Source organism: Tympanuchus pallidicinctus, unplaced genomic scaffold (assembly GCF_026119805.1).
Source record: "Tympanuchus pallidicinctus isolate F22 unplaced genomic scaffold, pur_lepc_1.0 scaffold1, whole genome shotgun sequence".
Taxonomy (NCBI): Eukaryota; Metazoa; Chordata; class Aves; order Galliformes; family Phasianidae; genus Tympanuchus; species Tympanuchus pallidicinctus.
Window position 1 is genome coordinate 82,427,731 of NW_026294618.1, and position 20,155 is coordinate 82,447,885.

The following is a 20,155-nucleotide window of genomic DNA, read 5'->3' on the forward strand; positions in this document are numbered from 1 at the left end:
TCAAAGTGGACTGGGAGAAGGAAATTTGTCTTCCAGGCAGTTTAGGTTTGCTGTGTTGCAAAACCTCCCTTTGCTGTCTTATGGCAGGCTTATTTTGTTAACTGCTGGTCCATATACAAATGCCAGACTTAATTTCCATGACACGACTTTTCTTCTTTGTAAATTGCTCTGTTATTTTCTCCAGTGCCATTTTATGTCTCTGTTGGATTCTCTGTTTCCTCCAGTTTGTAGTATCAAGCCACTTGACCAACAGGCCACTGTGCGCAATGTTCCAAACTCTTAAATCACTTTCATTTAAAAGTAAATATGCTCTACTAAGACAAATTATTCATACTTCCTCTTTTTTTTTTTTTTTTTTTTTTTTTTTTTTAAGCCAGTAAAAGCTAGCTAAGGCAAGTGTTGTTTATTCCAAATTATTCATGTGATCGCATCTGCATATTTCCCTGATCTCTTATATTGTCACTGTTGTGTTTATGTTCTGTTGTTGCTCTGTTTTGTCATGCTCTCTATGATTTCTCAGAGCAGGCAAGGTTTCTTCAGCACATCAAAGACACAAGTGAAAACTCTGGATGAAGATTATATTTTCATGGCTTTGAGCCTCTGGAAGAACATGGTGAGCAGTACTACAGATTTTGCTGTTTAGACTTAGTACAGATACTTCGTAGCAGTTCCACGCTAGCCAGACTTTGAGTAGCCTGGAAGACAGGAAGGAGGAATGTAGGAAAGAAACATCCCATGATTAATTTTCAGTGTGAAGAATCCACTCTGTAATAATCCTAAATGCCCTGTGGCTGCTACCTTCTACCAAGAACATTTCAGAAATGTTTCTGAAGTAGTCCTATTGCCAAGGAGTAGAAGAGCTGCGGCAAACCCTTTTGCTACCCTCAATTGTGTGGCAGAGTGACACAGTAACAACTGAGGCTTTTCACAACCTGAGATTGAAGTGGTTTTACAGCTCACTCATCCCACTCATAATGTCAATTTTTCTTCATTCTGCTTCTCTTGCTCAGAGTAAAAAGTTGACAGGCAGGCTTGGGGAATTCCTATTGCTTCCTCTAGAGCTGGGTGTTCTACCCAGCTAAGAAAATCCAAAAAGTGTTACCTTTAGATGAGAGAGAGAAAGCATGTTAGAAAGAAATATGGCCTGTTGACCCACTCAAGTTTTAAAACAATGTCCAATTCTGTACCAGGCTGTTTCCTTCTGCAGACTTGAGACAGTAACACACAGCATTTTTATGTGTAACTGGGTGCTAGCTCATACAGCTGGAGGAGTTGGCATTTCATTGATGAAGGGGACAAGTAAAAGAATGGGAGTTGTTTTCCAGTGAGACAAAAAAAAAAAGCAGACAGCTGCATTTATGCTCACTAGAGCAGGGTAGGATGTTACTGCTTAGTGCATGCCATGTTTAGATATGCCCTAATAGCAGTAGTTTTGAGTAAAATGTTGATTTTGCTGTTCGTTCTGGATTAGAAGCTCTGTTTTCTGCTTTTCTTTCCTAATAAACTTCTTACAAGACACAGCGTAAGGTACACACATGATCTTATTTTAATTAAAAGGAATCTTCAATGGCCAATAAAGTTAAAGATATAAAAAAACAACTTGTTTTGCACCACTCTTAAAATAAATCCATGCAAATGGATGTGTTCTTGTTTCATTTCATGCTATTTTTGGCAGTAGTAATACTGCTGTGGTGCTGACTATTTAAAGAAGTAGGATTTGCAGGAAGGAACTCTGTTATTCAACCTGGTGACATAGCTAGAAATAATAGTTGTTCCAATAAAAGATATCTTTCTGTGTACATCTGACACTTTAAATAGATAGTGTGAAGCTTAGAGTTTAAAGTTGATCAAGCACTGAAGCTTTAACCTTGACCAAATGTGCTGCATCCAGTTATCCATTTTGCTGTTATCTGTGACACTCCTTACCATGATGTTAAAGTTCCCATCTTGATTCTTCTATTGCAAAGCAGATGCAATGATAAGATTCATGTTGGCCTCTATGTCATTTTGTCTTAGTCTCATGAAGTAACTAGATTCACTAATTGAATGAGCACAGCAGACAGTGAAAGTCAGATTCCTGATATCTGAATTAATTTTTTTGTCTCAGTTCCCTATTAAAAAAATGGGTTGAGTTATTTAGACTGTCCATGTCTCAGTGTCCCCATCAGTAGTGGCAGTATTTACTTATTTCATGAAGTTCCCACTGTCACTTAAACTTGATCGGTAAGAAAGTAGGAAGAGGTGGAACCTGCACAGGTATTAATTATTATAAATATTAAACCTAGACAGGAGTAAGCCACATGAACATCCAATTTTCTGAGAAAAATGGTCCTTTTCATCTGTTTAACACTTCATATACATTTTCAATTTTTTGAAATGAAATCCTGAATTAGTTTTCCAACTAGTGCAGAAAATGAATGTTTCTGATGAGAAGGACCAGACTGCTACCTGTTTGCTTGCCCATTTTTGAGCCCCTTGTTTGGGGCCAACTGAACCAAGTTTATCAGAATTTGAGCCATCTAGGTACAGATCTAGTCTGATCTATTATGTTTTCCAGGGTTTATCAGTCAGAAGGTGACCTCTAGATTTGAGTTATATCTCTTACAAGGCTGTAACATTATCAGAGATCATGTGCTTCTAATGGGCTTCACATCTTTTAAATTTTATTTTATTTTTTCTATCTCCCTGATATCCTATAGTGTAGATTTGTCTTTCTATTGCTTCTTACTGCTCAGCTTTTCTGATTTCACTTTATGTAGAATGTCAATATTGGGCATCTTGCTTGTTCTTTACAAGGAGTTCTGATAGTATTAGCCACACTCAGTAACACCTATTCTGCTTCTTCAAAATCCAGGCCCTGTAGAAAAGAAGAGGGACAGAACTTCTCAAGTTTTATAACTACTGCAAACATACTCAGTTAACCCAACACTGATTTCTCTTTTGTGCCCTTTCAAATTATTATGCTCAGCTAGTAACAAATTCCTTCTGCCCCTTCAGATATATTTTTTTCTTTTCAGTTTCTGCCTTGTAAAGAGCCTTTCTGCTTCATTTTTCTCTGCACATTTCCCTATTTTTCAACTACCAACTTTCCTATATTTCAGTGTATTTCCTCAGTGTGAGGGATATTCCCTAAAGAGGGGAGAGCCTAGATGATCCGGATGAAGATCAAGATGCGCCAAAACTACACGTTGCTTATGGTTTGTAAGGAGACCGCAGAAACTGTAGTGTCTCTTGATAACTTCTTTCTCCTTTGATTTCCCTGCCTCCCCTTTCATTCAGGAGCAATTTTCTTAGAACAAATGGCGATTATCAGAAAGGCACCTCCCTGGGTAGGTTCCTTATCTGCCTGTGATAGTGTTCTGGCATTGTGTGAAAGGGGATGATATGAAAGATGCTTTCAGTGTAAAAAGCACTGGGTAAGTAACCTTATCGGATAAGGTTCACTCTAGCTGTCTTCTTCAGTAAAGTTAAAGGTTTATACTGACAACACACAATGCATATCGGGAACTGATAGGAAATCATGGTCATGATTGAGCAGCAAACAGCAGAATGAGGAGGTGATGAGGAAATGTGCTCAGTGTGTTTCCCTTCTGCCATCAGCCCGGCTGTTCTTATGCTGGCAATGCTTGTTTTGAGGCTTGATACTAGCTTTTTTCTTGGATTGATTAGCTGCCTGTTGGCCAAAGGGCAAAACCTTGAAAGTCCAGTGGCAGTTGGTAGTGGTGCTGGACTTCAATCTGATTGAGAAACTGAGCTAGCATGTATTCTAGGCATAGCTGAGTATTTTTCTGTACCATTCCTATTATGTAGGAGTAGTGCAATTCAAATGGTATGCACGCCAGCTGAATGACATGAAGTAGTGAGAAAAGCTGAGAGGCTGTTTGCTTACTTGAATGGTTTTGATGTTTACCACAGAGAGTCAGATTAATTTTGACAATGCCCACAACTTTATCTCTGTAAATATATCCGAGGGCAAAGCTCCTTTCATGTGTGTAAAGAACTTAGATAAGAAGCTCTTGTGTTTAGTGTGCAACAGAGAAGGTTCCCAAAAAAACATCCTGCAACTCAGAGAGAAACAAACCAAAACTAGGTAAGAACTTAAATGAGAACAGCACCCACATGAGGCTGTACCTGTCTCTCTCCTGCTCACAGTGCTCTACACTGAATTAAAAACCTCTGCAGTCACGAAGCAGACCAGTCCACTAACCTGTCTATATGTTAGGATTCAGAGTAGGTTCTGGCTGACCACAGTGCAGACTCAGTGCATGGCTTCCTATATTGCCTGCATGGAATCTGCCCATTTTTCCTGGGAGAAGTGTTTCTGAGCAGTCTGGAATGAATCTCCTGGATGAATTTGCTCTCATTATCCAACAGCATGCAAATGTCTAATACTTATTTCTAATTCATTTGTAGCTGAAAAATGTCACTTTTGTACTTTTGTCTCGGGATCTGTAGCATGATTCCATGCTGGAAGAATATATCCTTTTAGGAAAGTTCTTAAACAGCTGTGTTTTATTTTGTCCTATGGGATGGAAAATTACCACCCATATCTTCTCTCTGAGCTTTATTTTGCGCGTTTCATGGACATTCCTTTTACTCCTCTTTCAAAAAAAGCACAAGCTTAGTTTCTTCAAGTTCTTCTTTGAAAGAATGTCTAACTGAAAGCCTCTCCTCTTTTCTGCTTCTGGTTTTTTTTTTATTCTTTTTGTTCTTTTCTTTCTCCACCTTATCTTCATTGACAGAACAATCAAAATATAATACAATATTCCTGCCCAGCATTTATCAGTGACATTAAGCCTGTTACTGCCTTATTTCTCAACACCTTCAGTCCTGTTTCTTAAGATCCTGGCAGCTGCCATTGCTGATACAAACTGAGCAGAGGTTCACTGAGGATTTTAAAACAGTCACCAACTCCTTTGGGTGTGCCTGCCATTTAATTAACTCCCAGCAAGGTGTATGAATAGATGAAGTGATTCTTCATGATATTTACCTCTTTGTGCTGCCAGTACTGAGTTTTGGGTTACACAATAATTTCTTACCTATCTGTCTTGTTGGAAGGCAAATAAAGGCCTGCAAATATAAATATTATCAAGCCTCCATGCAGAGGTGGAGTGCACCTTTTGATGCTGTGTAGCATGTATCAAAATGTAGATAAATAGTTATGAAAACAGAGTACATTAGCAGGGATTTAGCTGAGTAAGCTACAGCCACCACAGAATTGATGCATGATTTTTCTTTATATTCCCTGTTTCTGACTATTGCAAAATGAGTTTGCAGTACGAGGAGCATTAAAGCGTAACGTTGACAAGACAGAAGAAAGGGGTTGATGCAACCTAAATATATTGCCTAACAGACGACTTCTAGTTTTCCATTTACATTAGGGATTTTTTATTTTCTCCTTCTGAAGTAAAGCAGTGTGGTCTTCGACAAACCCTCTGTATAATCTGACTCAGAGCAGAGTTTTCTCAAGAGGTTCAGTAGCATAATTTTTACTGTGGTAACAACCCTTTTGTTTTCTCATACCTGGCCCAACTGGGAAGTGAAAGTGACTTCTTAATTGAAGCCAAGCATAAGCTATGTAAGAGGAGGGAATGAATCACAAATATGATTGAAGCTATGCTCTTCTAGAGCATGTCCTTAGTTGCTGCTGTTGAGCTAATAAATAACGTCTTGATTACAAGTAGTCAAATGCTGTGGTGCGAGATCTGCGCCTTGCAGCCAGCATTCCCAAAGACAGAGTTAATGTGTGGAAGGTTCTTCTAATGATGATGATGATAAAATCACTCACAAGCAAAACAAGTTTTTAATATGTATTAACCTGATGGATAACTCAAGGCTCTACAGCCTCTGAGTTACTGCTGCTCTCCCATCCTGCCCCTGCACAGCGCATGTGTAAGTCCTGTATTGTGTCCCTTTCCAGATGGAACCAGTTGGGCAGAAGAAACCATACAATTTCACAACACTGCATCAGGTCCAGTGTCCATCTCAGGTAAAAGTACTTCCTTATTACTGAGAGTTTTTACTTACTCTTTGCAGAGTATCCAAGTTTTCAAATATTGTCATCTTCTGTGGTTCTTAGAAACATATGCTTTCCTAAGATACTGCACTACAAAAAGTGCAGCATTCCTAAAGCTAATTGACACAGTTTTTGCTGTATATAGACGAAACTCAGGGAACAAGAACTTCTGATAAATTAAGTCATCTTACTGTCAATTTTTTATTTAAAAACCATCTAATCTGAATTGTTAAGTTGTGAATAATGAATACAGCATTATCAGTATCTTTCATCAATAAAATCGAATGTATGCATTTTATATAATTTGACTTTTCAGTTATTTGATTCTGTCTTTGTCAGATTGAACTATTTTCATCTGTGAAGTTCTCAGTAACTCAGTAGTATCTTCAGGGTCTGAATATTTCTGAGGTTCAAAGAACAGATTCTTGAATGTCTTTGCGTTTAAGCATTGACTTCAATAATTTAATAGTGATGAAACACTACTGGCATCACAACGCTTCACTAAACAGCAATTAAAGCATCAAAGAAATTAAATTATCTGTTTTGTTTGATGTTAGGTTTGAGGCAAGAGGTAGTGTTGTGCCTATGGCATTCAAAGTCTTAATTTTCAGGTCTAACCTGGTTTACTTCACCCATTCGATGTTCATTCAAAGATTAACGTCTATATTTTCTTCTTATGGAAATCCTGTTCAGAATAATGTAATATCAGCTGTTTGAGTTTCCAGTATTGTTTTGTTTGTTCGTTTGTTTTTGCTTTTTTTTTTTTTTTTTTTTTTAAACAAACTTCTCTTGCTTCTGCAGAAAAATCCATATTTGTTCACATACAGAAATAGTAACTACTCACTTTCCCAAGAGATATCAAACACTAAAGAAATACTGCAGGTAAGGTAGAACTGTTTACAACGTATGGACTAAGTATATTCCAGGGAGTGGGACAAGTGGGTGGAATTGTATTGGAGCCTAATTAGACAATGTTACTGAATAAAAAGCTCAAACATGATTTCCGTGCTTGATTAAACAGTCAAATAGCATGTTTTCTTTTTGATGGATTTTGTAGAGTGTAACTCATGGTAGTTGTCTTCAACCAGGGGAAAGTCTTGTGTTCACTGTTAAGAGTGTTTTTTAAACTTCTAGATCAGTGTTAAGCTCTCTGGGATAAGGAAATAGTGAAAACACAGGCCCTTTAGTTTTACTGTGGAGGAAACTAGATCAAATCAGCATGTGTGGGTCTGATTTCATATGGTGCACCCCATAGCAAAACTGATGAAACAACACTTGTTTCGTTTTTTGTTGTTGTTTTGTAAGTTGAATATTAGTTGTGTAGAGATAAGAGGCCATGCTTTTTTAGTCATGGTTCTCTGATTCTGAGCAGAATCTGATGCTCCCAAACAGTTACAGAAGAAAAGCATAAAGCTCATCTTTGTGCCCCAAAATAAAATGTCTAAGCTATATCTGCACTCAAAATGGACTGCATGTTTTTTGAATAGCAATGCATGTTTATCCTCTCATTTTACTGTACCTCCAACTGTTTTGCTAGTTAGTAATGGTGTGTAGACCTCTGTATGGGGCAAACAGTACCTGCCAATCTGATTTTAGAAATAGTATTCCTTCTTATCCCCTCCACTATAATTGTTGTGTTTAAAGAAAACAGTACAAGGGAATAACAGGGTAAGATTAAAAAAAAAAAAACAAAAAACCCTTTTCTTTAGACAGGTTAGTTTCCTGGAGGAGTGCTCTAGAGAGACCTGGAGCAAGTGCTCGTCCTTGGGCAACGTGCTATGGTCCACTCTAGCATACAGTCAGCCTTTGCTATGGTAAACCTTAGGGATGTTTCTGTCAGTGGGCTGCAACTCAAAGGTACTGGTAGGATGGAAGTATTGTCACCCTTCTGGATGGGTACCACAGTCCTGGTAGTGCCTGGATGTAGCATTCACTTGACACCTACAGTCTAACCATTGTGTTGAAGGGGCTGCACATTGATAGGACAGGCTTGTGGCCTCTTAGCACTAAACTGTACCTTTGCCAGGATATTCCAGGTGTGTTCAAGCACAATAGGGTGTGAGCTCACTTAGCTCAGAATACAGAAACATTAAAAATTGCTTAGCTGAATTAAGCATGGCACAGAGTCTGAAATAAGTGGCCCTACAAGTAGGCAGAAGTAGTGTTGTGCTATTGTAGATATGCAATTTCTGAGAAGTCTGAATTTCTGTCTGTGTTCAGAGGGTTGGTTTTAGCACAGCCTGAGGAAAGGCTGAGGTGATAGCAGTGCACAAAGTATGTGGGGAAGTATGTTGACGTAATGTTCTGAGATATGAATGGTTAATCATGACAAGTACGAGGAGTCTGATTAACAGTTGCACTGTCTACTTTTCCAGGAGAGAAGTTATGGAACAAATGTTCCTTGTTTCAACCAGGGTCCCTCTGATACAGTTCCAGATTCAGGTACAGAATTATGTAATTTTTATTTTTATTTATTTATTTATTTATTTTTGTAGATCCACTTCATTCGATAGTTGAAGAGGAACAAGAACTGGTTTTAGTTCTAGGAAACGTGCACTTTTGGGTGAAGCAGTATATTCTATTGACTGTGATTTAAAAATCCTTTGAAACAACATAAATAGTTGTATAGCAAGACACAAGTTTTCCCTGAGGGATAGTGAAAATTTACTCGAATGCACCTTCCAGATACAAGCAAAGAAGTGGCAGTAGAAAACCCCGTAGGTTGTCATTGCAAAGAGCCACGTGGAGTCCTGTCCCAGATGGATTTCATCGTCTCTCAGAAGCTATGACAAGCCTTAAATTTTCACCTTGTGCTGGCACTGGAGCTGAGCCTGCCTTTCAGCAGTTTCCACCAGTTAGAACAGATTGGAGAGTACAGATGTAAAACTGATATCTTACTGCTTCCCTTGTCAGTGCAGCTAATGTCAAATTAAGGTACCATGCTTTTTTTTTTTTTTTTGGATGACTTGGTATCTGTCATTCTGAGCTGCTGCCATTATGATTATTAAAATTATGTCTTTGCAGTACTTCATGTTTATACTAAACAAAAGTTCTGATAGCCATCACTATTTTAAGTTTTCTTTATTTTCTCCCTCCTGTTGCTTTTATTTTTATTAGTTCATAAATTGAGACCAGCAGATATTCGAGTGATTGCTGCCCTGGGAGATTCAATCACAGTAAGTAAAAATTGCTGGTTAACCACCATTAAAGCAAGCAATGAAAGACCATTTCTGAATTTTAATTTGAGAGCGCATACAGATAAGTGAAAACTGCATTTGACTCAATAAGGCATATTTGTTTCAATACTCCACCTTGACTGACTGGTAAGCAGATAATGAGTCAAATGTGTGCATGGTTCCCATTTAAAGTCGATGAGAGTGCTGAACAAGGAGTAACTGCAAGATTGGGCTGCATAGCAGCACAAATACTCTGCTAGAGTGGACTTGTAACTTGCTTTTCTTTATTCAATCATGGTGTTGTCCTTCAAAGCTATTAGTAAGCAGAGTAAGCAGAAGATTCTGCCGCTAACGTGAATACATAAAACTAAAGTCTAGAAAGGCATGTTCATTTAAAGTGACTAAATATTTGAGAAAAATTACAATTTATGATCAGGTGTATCAAGTATGGGGGTTGGAGGTTGATGATCCTTGAGGTCCCTTCCAACCCTGGCTATTCTGTGATTCTGTGAAGTAACTTGTGTAAAAAATCTTTTAGCACTGCTCCTGGAGGTACATAAAAGAGTTACACACAGACTGGCTGTGATTCTCCAATCAGCAATGACTATTTCATTGCTCATATCATAATTCGTATTTCTTATTTCTGTAATAACTACTGAATTTAATCTTTGCAACTCTCTTTCTTGGGAAAAATGGGAGAAGGAAGATGGAAAATCACTGTACCGTGTTTTAATGCAATGAACATAAAAATGAATTATTCATTCAAGGCCATTGCTATTTTATTTATTCCTTATGCAAATTTAGAATTATACGAACATCTTGAACACACTCAGCCACCTTTCCCTCACTTGATCTAATCAAGAAGTTGATAGAAGTGGGTAATTTACTGGAGCAGAGTTGAAATACCCTCAGCCCTTGATCCTCTTGAGTAAAAAAGATCTGTTGTATTTTGGGAAGATGATACAGCTTGCCTTGTTAACATTCTCCTGAATTATTTTCACTAGGATAAATCAGAGAACTAGTTATTGTAGCAATTCTTATTTTTTGAAGGTGATCTCTGTTTCTCCTCTGCTTCCAGGCAGGTAATGGGGCAGCATCCAATCCCCATGATGTTCTGGATGTCCTGACTCAGTACCGAGGTATTTCTTGGAGGTGAGTACCAAAAATTCCCACCAATAGCAGGGAATTAATTTTCTTGGAGTTAAGTATATACACTTGTTTTTAGATAACAAGTGGAGATTTTGTGGAGAGTGATTTTGACTGTGTTTTTTATAAAACTGGTTGTGGTTTTGTTATGATAAATAAAATACACCAGTGACTATCTGAAGTATGATGTAGTGTGGCTGGTCTAAGCCTGCATGTGCAAATGAAATAGAGTCATCATCATCAAGATGACCCCTTTCTTCTCTCACAGTTGCAGCTGTTGCAAATCCCAGATCTCAGTTCAAATGCACCACTTAGGCATTCTGTATTTCTGTCCCTGCTATTTCAATTGCCTGTCTGTTCTTTCCCACTGTAGCCTATGTCATTCATTTCTCTCATTTAGAACTAATGGTCTACAGAAAGTCAGGATGAGGTCCTTTTTCTTCCTGCTCTTTCATCTGCAGTCAGTATTTCCTCAGCCCATTCCCAGTAGTACTTATGTTATGCAAAACACATGTCAGTTATTAGTATAGACTTGTGCATATGCAGCATTTTAATAGACAGGTCAAAAAGTAATTCTGAAGAAAGGTCATTGAGCTCACTTAGTGCTTTGAAAGTGTTGGCAGGCTGATTTTCTGCTCGTCAAATTATTACTCACCTGACAAGCTGCAGATTTATAGAGATTTAAACAAGTACTAGAGCACTTCAAAATATTATATACCAAAATAAAGGGATGCTAGAGTGTTGTAGGTCCCTATTTTAATATTTTGATCTGTAATAATATTCTACTGATTTTCTGGGGAAAAAAAAAGAAGTATGCTAGCATACAGATGATGAATGTCACCAGTCTGGTAGCAGTCTTCCAATTGAATGAGGTTGGGGAGTAGAAAAGAAGTTGAGTCTATTTATCACTCTGAAATATCTACTTTTGGAACCTGTTATAGGTAAAAAAGAATTGTTAACTAGAAATTGAAGTAATAAATATTTTAACAGAGATAACAATAGTAAAATAGCAGCTTTTTAACATTTTTATTTCTGTCAGCGGTGTTTTAACATCTCTCACAAGACGTGAGAGATTGGAAGAGCAGTTAGTGTACAGGGCTGCTACTATAATTACAATTATAATGGCCTCTCTGATTTTTTTTGATCCCTTTGTATGCATGCAAAGGGTGTACTTTGAATTGATACTAAAAATCGGAAGGGAATGAACTGTGTTCATATACAAAAAGTGCATGAGCTTTCTTATTTAGTACACTGCCTGAAGAAATCCACTGTATTTTAGAACATCTCTTGTATTTTTTTTTAAAGTGTTGGAGGAAATGAAAACATTAGCACGGTCACGACACTAGCAAGTAAGTGCATTTTTCCATAAATCTGATAAATATCTGGAACTGTTTGATAAAGCACTCTTTATTATTAATCAAATAAAAATTTTTTTGAAGGAGGACTTAATATTTGTATCATGACAAGACCAATCGCTTTGTATTCAATGTCCAGTGCTGAGTAGAATTTGCTTAACAGCTGGAATGTAATTTGTGCGTGACATAACCACGTATTTATCATTCTACAGTTTGGTTGTTTCTGTATTCTTCTGTTAGTTATAATTCTATCCCAAATGTGTTGAGGGTAGATGAATCAAAGACACTAGATCATAACCTAAAGTAACTGGCTTGACTGTATGGTAAAGTTGTTTTAGGCAGGTGTGGAATCATTTTACAAGATCGGATTTTATATGCACTGGAGATCAGAGCATTTTAGTTCTGTGGTGTTTGTAAGGTTGCTCTGCAACCCAAGATCTGGAGGGTCTTTGGGTTTAAGGCATCTGGGGAGATGAGGCCAAAGGATTTGATTCCTACCCATCTCCATTGAGCGAGACAGAATGAGTCTCTTGCCTGAGCATAGGGTTACATAGCCTGAATTACCAAGCAAAAAGATACTTTCGGCCCTGCACGTTCCTTCGGGGTTAATTTTTGACAGATATCTCTTAAAGCTTTTAAGTGTTCTTGTAATAAGATCTCATCTTTATGACTCCAGGTGTTATTGCTGAAGTAAGCAACGTTTCATGGTGTTCTCTTTTTCTGCAGACATTCTTCGTGAGTTCAACCCATCCCTGATAGGATATTCCACTGGCACTGGAATGCAAACTACAGAAAATGCTGCACTCAACCAAGCAGTTGCAGGGGCTCGGGCACAGTAAGATGAAAACTTTTATTTTGAACAGAAAGTTGATTTTTCTTTTTAAAACTTGGTGTAAATCCTGGGGTGGCAGATAAGGCTGGTAAGCAAACCCAAATGTATTTCTTTAGTCCATCTTTAGCATGAAAGCTGAGAAACGTGGTGAGGGCTTTACAATTTTTCTTGTCTGTCAAATAAAAGCTTTCTCTAACACTATCAACCAAAGCACTTCACAGGCATTAATCAGAAAGCTTTATATCCCTATTGTGAGTATCTTCACTGCACTGGAGTTATATTCCAGCCCTCTTGTCAGTAGGATCAAGATTTCCTATAGAAAAATCAAGATTAAAAATAAATGGATTGCTTATGGTCAGTCTGTGGTAGAGTTGGGAATTAGCTAGAAATCACTATGCTCAATCTTCTGTGAAATTCATACAACATCCTTTTTTCTCGGGAACGCTTCTTATAAAACATGCATCAGTGCTTGAGGCCATGTGATAACATTGATGCGTGCATGGATCCTCCAGTGATGTGTACATTAATAGCATCTATCTGATGTTGAGAAGGAGCAAAGTGCATTTGGTTTATGATAGCACAGTGTGTTTTCTACGTATATCATTTACGAAGTGTAACTATGCAGCATTTGCAAAGTGATCAAGTGCTTGTATGCTGTTTTCTAACTTTTTCCATCACTGTCTCAAAATATAGCATTTTCTGGGTAATCATACCTCTCCTCCTGCTTACAGAGAAAACTGAGGTCTAGTATTTTTTTAGTTACAGGTGCCCATTCATCAGCTTTCTTCTTTGCCTTGCTGTCTGCGCAAGACTTCTTTTTTATTTTTATTTAATTTTTAGGGATGTTCCTGCACAGGTCAGAAGACTGGTGGATCGAATGATGAATGACAGCGTGAGTTTAATGTATCACGAATATCTTAAAAAAGATGAAGTAATTTGGCATTATTTTTAGTAACAGCATAACACACTACAGCAAATGCTAAACATAAAACTACGGGTACAGCAGTGCACGGTGTAACGTTCAGTACAGAATCATCCATAACTTTGTCTTAACTGAATCTGTACCAGTATGTGATAGGTCTGCTGTGGTTTAACCCAGCAGGCAGCCAGACACCACATGACTATTCGCTCACTCTACCCAGTTGAGCAGACTCAGGGAAAGAATTGAAAAGTGAAAGAACTCATGGGCTGAGAGAAGGAAAATTTAGTAAGACATGAAAAAACACACAAAGGTGACGGGAGTAGAAAGGAAAAATCAACAAGACGAAGAATAAATGGAGAGAGAGTACAGTGTAATTCTCACTGCCAGCTGACCCATGGCCCAGCCAGTGACTGAGCAGAGGTATGGTAAAGGTAAGGGACATCTGGTATGGGACGTTCCTTTCATCAGTTTAGGCCAGCTGTCCTGGCTGTATCCCCCTCCATCTCCTTGTGCACCTACACCATCTTGCTGGCAGGGCAGCACGAGGAGCCTGAAAGGCCCTGGCTCTGAGCAACAACTAAAACATCCCTGTATTAACATTATTCTTATCCTAAATCTAAAGTACCATACCAACTACTAGGAGTAAAATAAACTCTATCCCAGTTGAAACTAGGGCATGTTTTTGTTTTCAAATCCAAACAATTGTAACCTTCTTATTATTTTTTTACTCAGTAAAACTCAGTAAATTCAGTTCAGTTGCCTCCCCTCTCAACCTATTTCTCTTTGTGAGGTTTCTCTGCTCAGATTTTACTATGATGCTCTTAATTGTTTTGTAAGTGAATGTTTTTGCCAGCTGTGAAGATGCTGGATGTTGAGGACAAATTCTTTGTATGGCAAGTCATACAGAGTGAATATGGGAAGGACTTGTCTTCATTGAAAACAGTTCAGTCCCTTCTCTAAGTTAGTCATCAGCTGACTTCTGCTTTCCACACTTTTTGTTAGGAATTATTTGATTAATGATCTATAAAGTGGGTATTAGGCTGAGGATTATTTACGTATTTTTCACCTCATTACTGCTTTGAATGTTTACCATTTGTAACTTGACATATGTGCTATGCAATCAGTGACCTTGGTTACATGGTACTATTTTGGTACTCTGATTGTGCATTTGGAGAGCAGCCAAGAAGCCTTCAAGATAGCTGTGTACATATCTACTATGAATAATCAGGTGAATACATATTGGCAGAAATATTTGCATACCTTCCTTTTTTTGTGCACTTTGTGTAGAAGTGCACAAGTGTTTACATAAGCGTTTACTTTTACAAGATCTTACTCCAGCTTTGTCTGAAATGAGAAGGGATACCAGCTTACAGAAAAGCAGTTGGATAGTTTTTATTCACACCAGTATTTGCCAAGGCTTTCAAGGACTCCTCTGCTGTATTCATCAGCTTGCAAACATCGCACAGCAAATGAATGCAAATGTCCTTTACATAATGAATTAACTAGAAAGAATGCTCATATTAGAGGTAATGTATCTTTGATTTAAGAATTCCTTTTTCTCCTCATAAAACACCTGTTTAGTGCAGGAGGAAAATTTTCTCCTCCATTTTTCCTTTGGATAAGTACTTTTTGAGATCAAACTACTGAACGGTGTGTTTACCAACTGGGATGTGTTACCTTCAGCCTTTGAAGTCAGACACTTTGAAACCACTGGAGGTTGATGTACTATTCCTGCTTTTCCTGGTGGTGTTCTGCACTGAAATTGAGGTGTTAAGGTATTGAGTACAGTGTCAGCTATATGGTACTAATCATATCTGAAGCTTTTCTCAAAGCTAAGAAGGTTTATGTCTACTATATCTTGATTACCTTGCATTAGCTATTGCTTTGCCTTTCAGAGGAAAAATTACTGTAATTTTTTACCACAATTGTTAAATAGTTGATAATGCCCCTCTGTTCTTTGCAGTTTGTCTCAGTGCAGTACTGAAATATGTTGCCCTCCAGGGTTTTCCAGCAGGATAGCTGCATTATTTATGACACGGTAAAACACATACCATCATTTCTGCAATGAAGATGTATTCCCAAAGCTGCAGGAGGAGTCAGTCAGTGTGTACACAAGACGTTGCAAAAAAAATAAAATAAAAAAATGAAGCAGATGGATTTTTAAGCAATAGCTTTCAGAAACCAATGATTTTGCATGATACTACTGATACTGTAAATCTTATTTAGATTATAGTTGTTTGGACATCTTCATAGTTGTGACTACAAATTATTTTTGTCATGAAGATGCCTAGAGGTAATGCCAGGTTGCCTGAGAATTTTCTGTTTATGTTTAGTCTGTTGCCTGGTCTTCATTTTATTTTACTTTCTTTCCTCATAACTTCTATTCCGTCTCTTTCTGTCTACAGAGAATAAACATGCAGTCTGACTGGAAGCTTATAACACTTTTCATAGGAGGAAATGACCTTTGTCAATTCTGTGAAGATCCTGTAAGTCACTCCCTGCACTCAGTGTGAACTTGGTCACCCTCTGCAGCAGCACTAAGACTGTTCACCATGATATGATAAACGAAGGAATATCTTTAGATTGTCTGTAAATTACATAACTGTGGCTGCTTTGTTTTGTTGTTAACTAAGATTGCCTTTCTGCTATCTATTTACCTGTAGATAAAAGATAATGTCAAGGTTTTGCCCTTTTCCTTCACCTTGTACACAGTCATGCTTAAAGCATCTCTCTTGCCAGCTTCAGCACTATGGCTATAGTTCTACACCCAGCTCATGGTGATGTGATTATACACAATACAACATAGTATAAAATATAAGCACATACATACTATATGCAACCTTCTGACTTCTTGCACAGAGAAGAGATATTATTTTCTTGTCTGCTTATAAAAAGCAGAGCATGTACTTTTTTGCATGATTAATTTCAGCCACACAACAATGAAGCACAATAAAATCAGGACCAATTTAAGCATTACTGCCTTCTGCTCCTGATGTCAAATAATGTGGTATTTGCACGTAAGGGCGGGTGACTGGAGGATGTCAGACTGGCATCCAAAGATCAGAATGATACTTCCTTTATGTCCCACAACTACAGATAATGCCAACTGTAGCATTCTTGGTGAGCTCTGTTTTAGGAGACAACAAAGGTAGCTGGAGCTGTCTAGTTTTGTAAAGTAGGTGAAGCTCAGAAAGAACTTCTGTATGAAATTAAAATCAAGGAAAATTAAAGCTGAAAATGAGAAAGAAATAAGTGTTCCTCCCAGTGAACTATATCTTATTATGGAATAGGGCCACAAGTGAAGAAATAGAAGTCAGATTGAGAAAATTGAATAAGATTATTCAAACAACTCAAACTGAATAAAGATGCTTTGCTGCTAAGTGACAAATATAAAGTGGTTTGAGACTTATTAAGTTTCTGTGGTACAGTTTTTTTCTGTGCAGAACTCAGATGTGCCAGTTAATACTTGTAGGAGGTAAGGAGTACGTAGCAAGCATGTTGCTAATGTTTTGTGCTGCAGAAGTTATCTTACTGTTACAAGAGTTGGTCTCTTCTAATATTGGTCCATTGCATTTAAGAGTGGCCAAGACCAGCATGAGGCAGAGGATGTTGTGATGACTGATACTGCCTCCTGAATTTGCTTCCTCTCCACTACCTCTTTTGTTGTGAATAAATAAGACAGCTGTGATGGGAAAGAAAAAAAGCAGAGACAGAGGAAGTTTGCACAGGACTCTGTTACCAGTGACCCAAGAATTAGAATGTGAATGCTGCTCTGGCAGATGCCAAATAGTCACTACTGTACCTGCTTGAATAAACTGATCTACAATAAAAATCTGTCCTCTTATTTCAACAGATACGCTTTTCTCCTGAAAACTACACCTATAATATTCAAGTAGCTTTGGACATGCTTCACAAAGAGGTAAAACAAAATTTTCTAGTATGTGTGAATGGAGGTTGTGTCCTGTTTGTGAAGCTGCCATTGGTTACTGATAGAGAATTCAGATCCTCGTGTATAGGAAAATCCTTCTGAGAGGCAGAAAGGGCTGCAGAACTATTTTACAGAACGAATAAGGATGTGCTGAGTTCTAGCTGATGTTCTACAGACAAATCATGTAAAAGGAATAACAATCTGAGCAAACATTATATTCAATGACTATGAAGTACTTTGCTCATTCACTACATTGCAAACAAACTCAATTTTGTTGTTTTTAAAATCAATTCTGATCCTGTTGGTGAGGATGAAGTTGATGGTAGACTACTGAAAAAGTCAGTCAGTATTTGAGCAATGCTGGGGCCCATTACACCTAGTTTAGACCTTCTGGATGCCATCATTTTCAAGTACCCAGACCATTAGCATTCAAAACAAAAATAGCTAGCGCACATAGGAGCTGTAATTTGGTATTGTCTGAGAGGGAATTAATTATTAAGAAAGTACTTTGCACATTGCTGTTATAAATAATGTAAGCTGTCTGAATCAGCAGGCTGTTCTGTGAGGCCTGCTGTGGCTATGTAAGGGAGGAGATGCGCCCTGCTGCAGGCACCAGCTACGGGTTTGCTTGTTCTCTTGGCAGGTTCCACGGGCGTTTGTGAATCTGGTGACAATCCTTTCTATAACAAGCCTACGAGAGTTGTACGCAGAGGAAAATGTTTCCTGTCCAAGGCTTCTTATGAGGTCTGAAAATTTCTATGGTTCTCACTGTGTTCACTGAAGGCTGCAAGGTCTTCTTGGGAAACTTCCTACAGGGAAAACGTTCTACTATTTTATCTGTGTATGCACGTGTATCTAGACAGGAATTTCCACCTGGCATTTAGAACTACCTCTGTCTTTCTCTGTATCTGGGTCCCACTGTAACCACTTTTAGCAGAGCTGCCATTTTAATGACTTATTCTGCAAAGGAGTTCAAGCCAGAGCTGAAAACTCAGCTGTGCATTCTGTGGGCAAAGACAGAAGAAAAAAAAGAATCGTTGGATCATAAAGGTTGGAAAATACCTCTAAGATTATCTAGTCCAACTGTCCACCTACCACCAAGAATGAGAGGTTTTTTTGTTTGTTTTTAAATTGGTCACATTAATCTAGAGATTAACTTCTCTACAGTCTTAACTCTCCCTCTTTTTTCCGTTGTTTCTGATCTCTATAATCTCATCATAGAGATTGATAGACGTTATTAGTTACTATAGAGGTTATTAGTTTTCCTGTTAGTTAGCCTCTCAAGACATACCACTTGTTGCTGTTTGGCTGAGCAGTCCTCCTGGGTCAGTGCTAGCCTAACACTGTGTGTCAGGTCTTTGCTTTAGCAAGCTCTCATGATGACTCAGGAGAGGGCTGCCGTGTCCCCCTAGACTTACTCCTGGCAGGGCTTGCCTGATTTTGGAAAAGCAAGAAATATCTGTTTTTCTAGGCAGATGAGCAGAATAGCTTTGTCCTGTGAGTGCAGGCAGCCACTGCTCCTCCTGCTGCTTAGGTCAAGAAGCTTGTGCTGTGCAGCCTGGTCTAGTGGTTGGCAACCCTGCCCACAGCAGGGGGGGTTGAAATTAAGTGATTTTTAAGGTCCTTTTCAACATAGGCCATTCTATGATTCTATAAGGCAGCACAGAGTACAAGAGATCCTTGGAAGCCAGAACCACAGAAGAACTGCAGGATCTCCTGTACCCAGCTGCTTCCCTGAAACATCTGCCTGGAATTCATCCCACCAAATCACTGCTCTCACAAGGGAACCTGCTGCTGTTGACAGGGCTGTTTCAGAGACCTGGTAGGCCCCATGAAATAGGATGTTTTTCCAGGAGAAGTGTAAATGCAGCTCTCTCAGTATGATTTAGGGACTCTATGCTGGCAGCTAACAAAAAAAAAAAACAACAGGTTTTAAATTTAAAGTGCTGGTGCTTGTAATATCCAGTTGCCATTTCTTTTTAACAAAGGCTATGTGCACTGTAAATTGCAAGATCCTAATCACTGGTCAAGGGCAGTTAGCAAAAGCAATAAGATTATATCAAAAACACATATAACCTCCCATCATTTGAAGAGCACATAAAATTTAACATATGTCTGACTGACTGCAAGCCAAGTTTACAGCAGACCCTGTGTGGAATGACAAATGTCATGTTCCATGGAAAAGGCTTTTTGACCTCGAAAGGTTGTCTGTCTTTCATGAGAGCAGTAAATAATCTAAAAAGAGATTGCATCTTCAATAATTTTATCTTGCTTGTGTTACCAACATACTTTTGAAGATGCTACTTGTTAATTTTATTTTTCATATTGATGTTCTGTAGAAGTAGATTTGTGTTTTATTTGTTGCTCTCTATTCAGGCAAGTTTGGAGGTAGGGACATATATATATATCCACTACATTCCTACAGAAAGTATTACTCTAAGAGCTCTCTCAGGATTGACACTATGATCAAATTACAGGATATTTAAAGTGAGTCATTTGTTTTTATTTGAGTTTATCAAATCATACTGAAATATACCCAGAAAGGAGGAGCAGCAGAAGAAAAAAAATCATGTGCATCCAGGAAGGTTTTGAGTGTCTCCAAGAACGAAGACTCCAGCATCCCTCTGGGCATCTATTGGTGCTGTACCAGCCTCCACACGCCACAGTTTGAGTCTAAAGCACCTACTCTTATCCACTGTAAGGGTGGGAATTCAATTCAAGCAGCTCTACTCCTGCCTTGTTATTTCTGGAGGTGACCCTCAGTTCCTTTAGCAGGGTGC

At 38.3% G+C, this 20,155-nt stretch overlaps 1 protein-coding gene across 1 annotated transcript in view; it reads left to right on the plus strand.

Annotated features, from left to right (window-relative positions):
* Positions 1-20,155, plus strand: part of PLB1 (phospholipase B1) — an 80,691-nt gene that overhangs the window by 16,871 nt on the left and 43,665 nt on the right. Inside the window, exons 14-25 of the mRNA XM_052702256.1 lie at positions 521-613; positions 5,921-5,989; positions 6,818-6,898; positions 8,392-8,458; positions 9,134-9,192; positions 10,271-10,344; positions 11,644-11,687; positions 12,420-12,528; positions 13,366-13,417; positions 15,853-15,933; positions 17,301-17,366; positions 18,019-18,119. Coding sequence (XP_052558216.1) covers positions 521-613; positions 5,921-5,989; positions 6,818-6,898; positions 8,392-8,458; positions 9,134-9,192; positions 10,271-10,344; positions 11,644-11,687; positions 12,420-12,528; positions 13,366-13,417; positions 15,853-15,933; positions 17,301-17,366; positions 18,019-18,119 — 896 coding nt within the window. The remainder of the gene's footprint in view (positions 1-520; positions 614-5,920; positions 5,990-6,817; positions 6,899-8,391; positions 8,459-9,133; positions 9,193-10,270; positions 10,345-11,643; positions 11,688-12,419; positions 12,529-13,365; positions 13,418-15,852; positions 15,934-17,300; positions 17,367-18,018; positions 18,120-20,155) is intronic.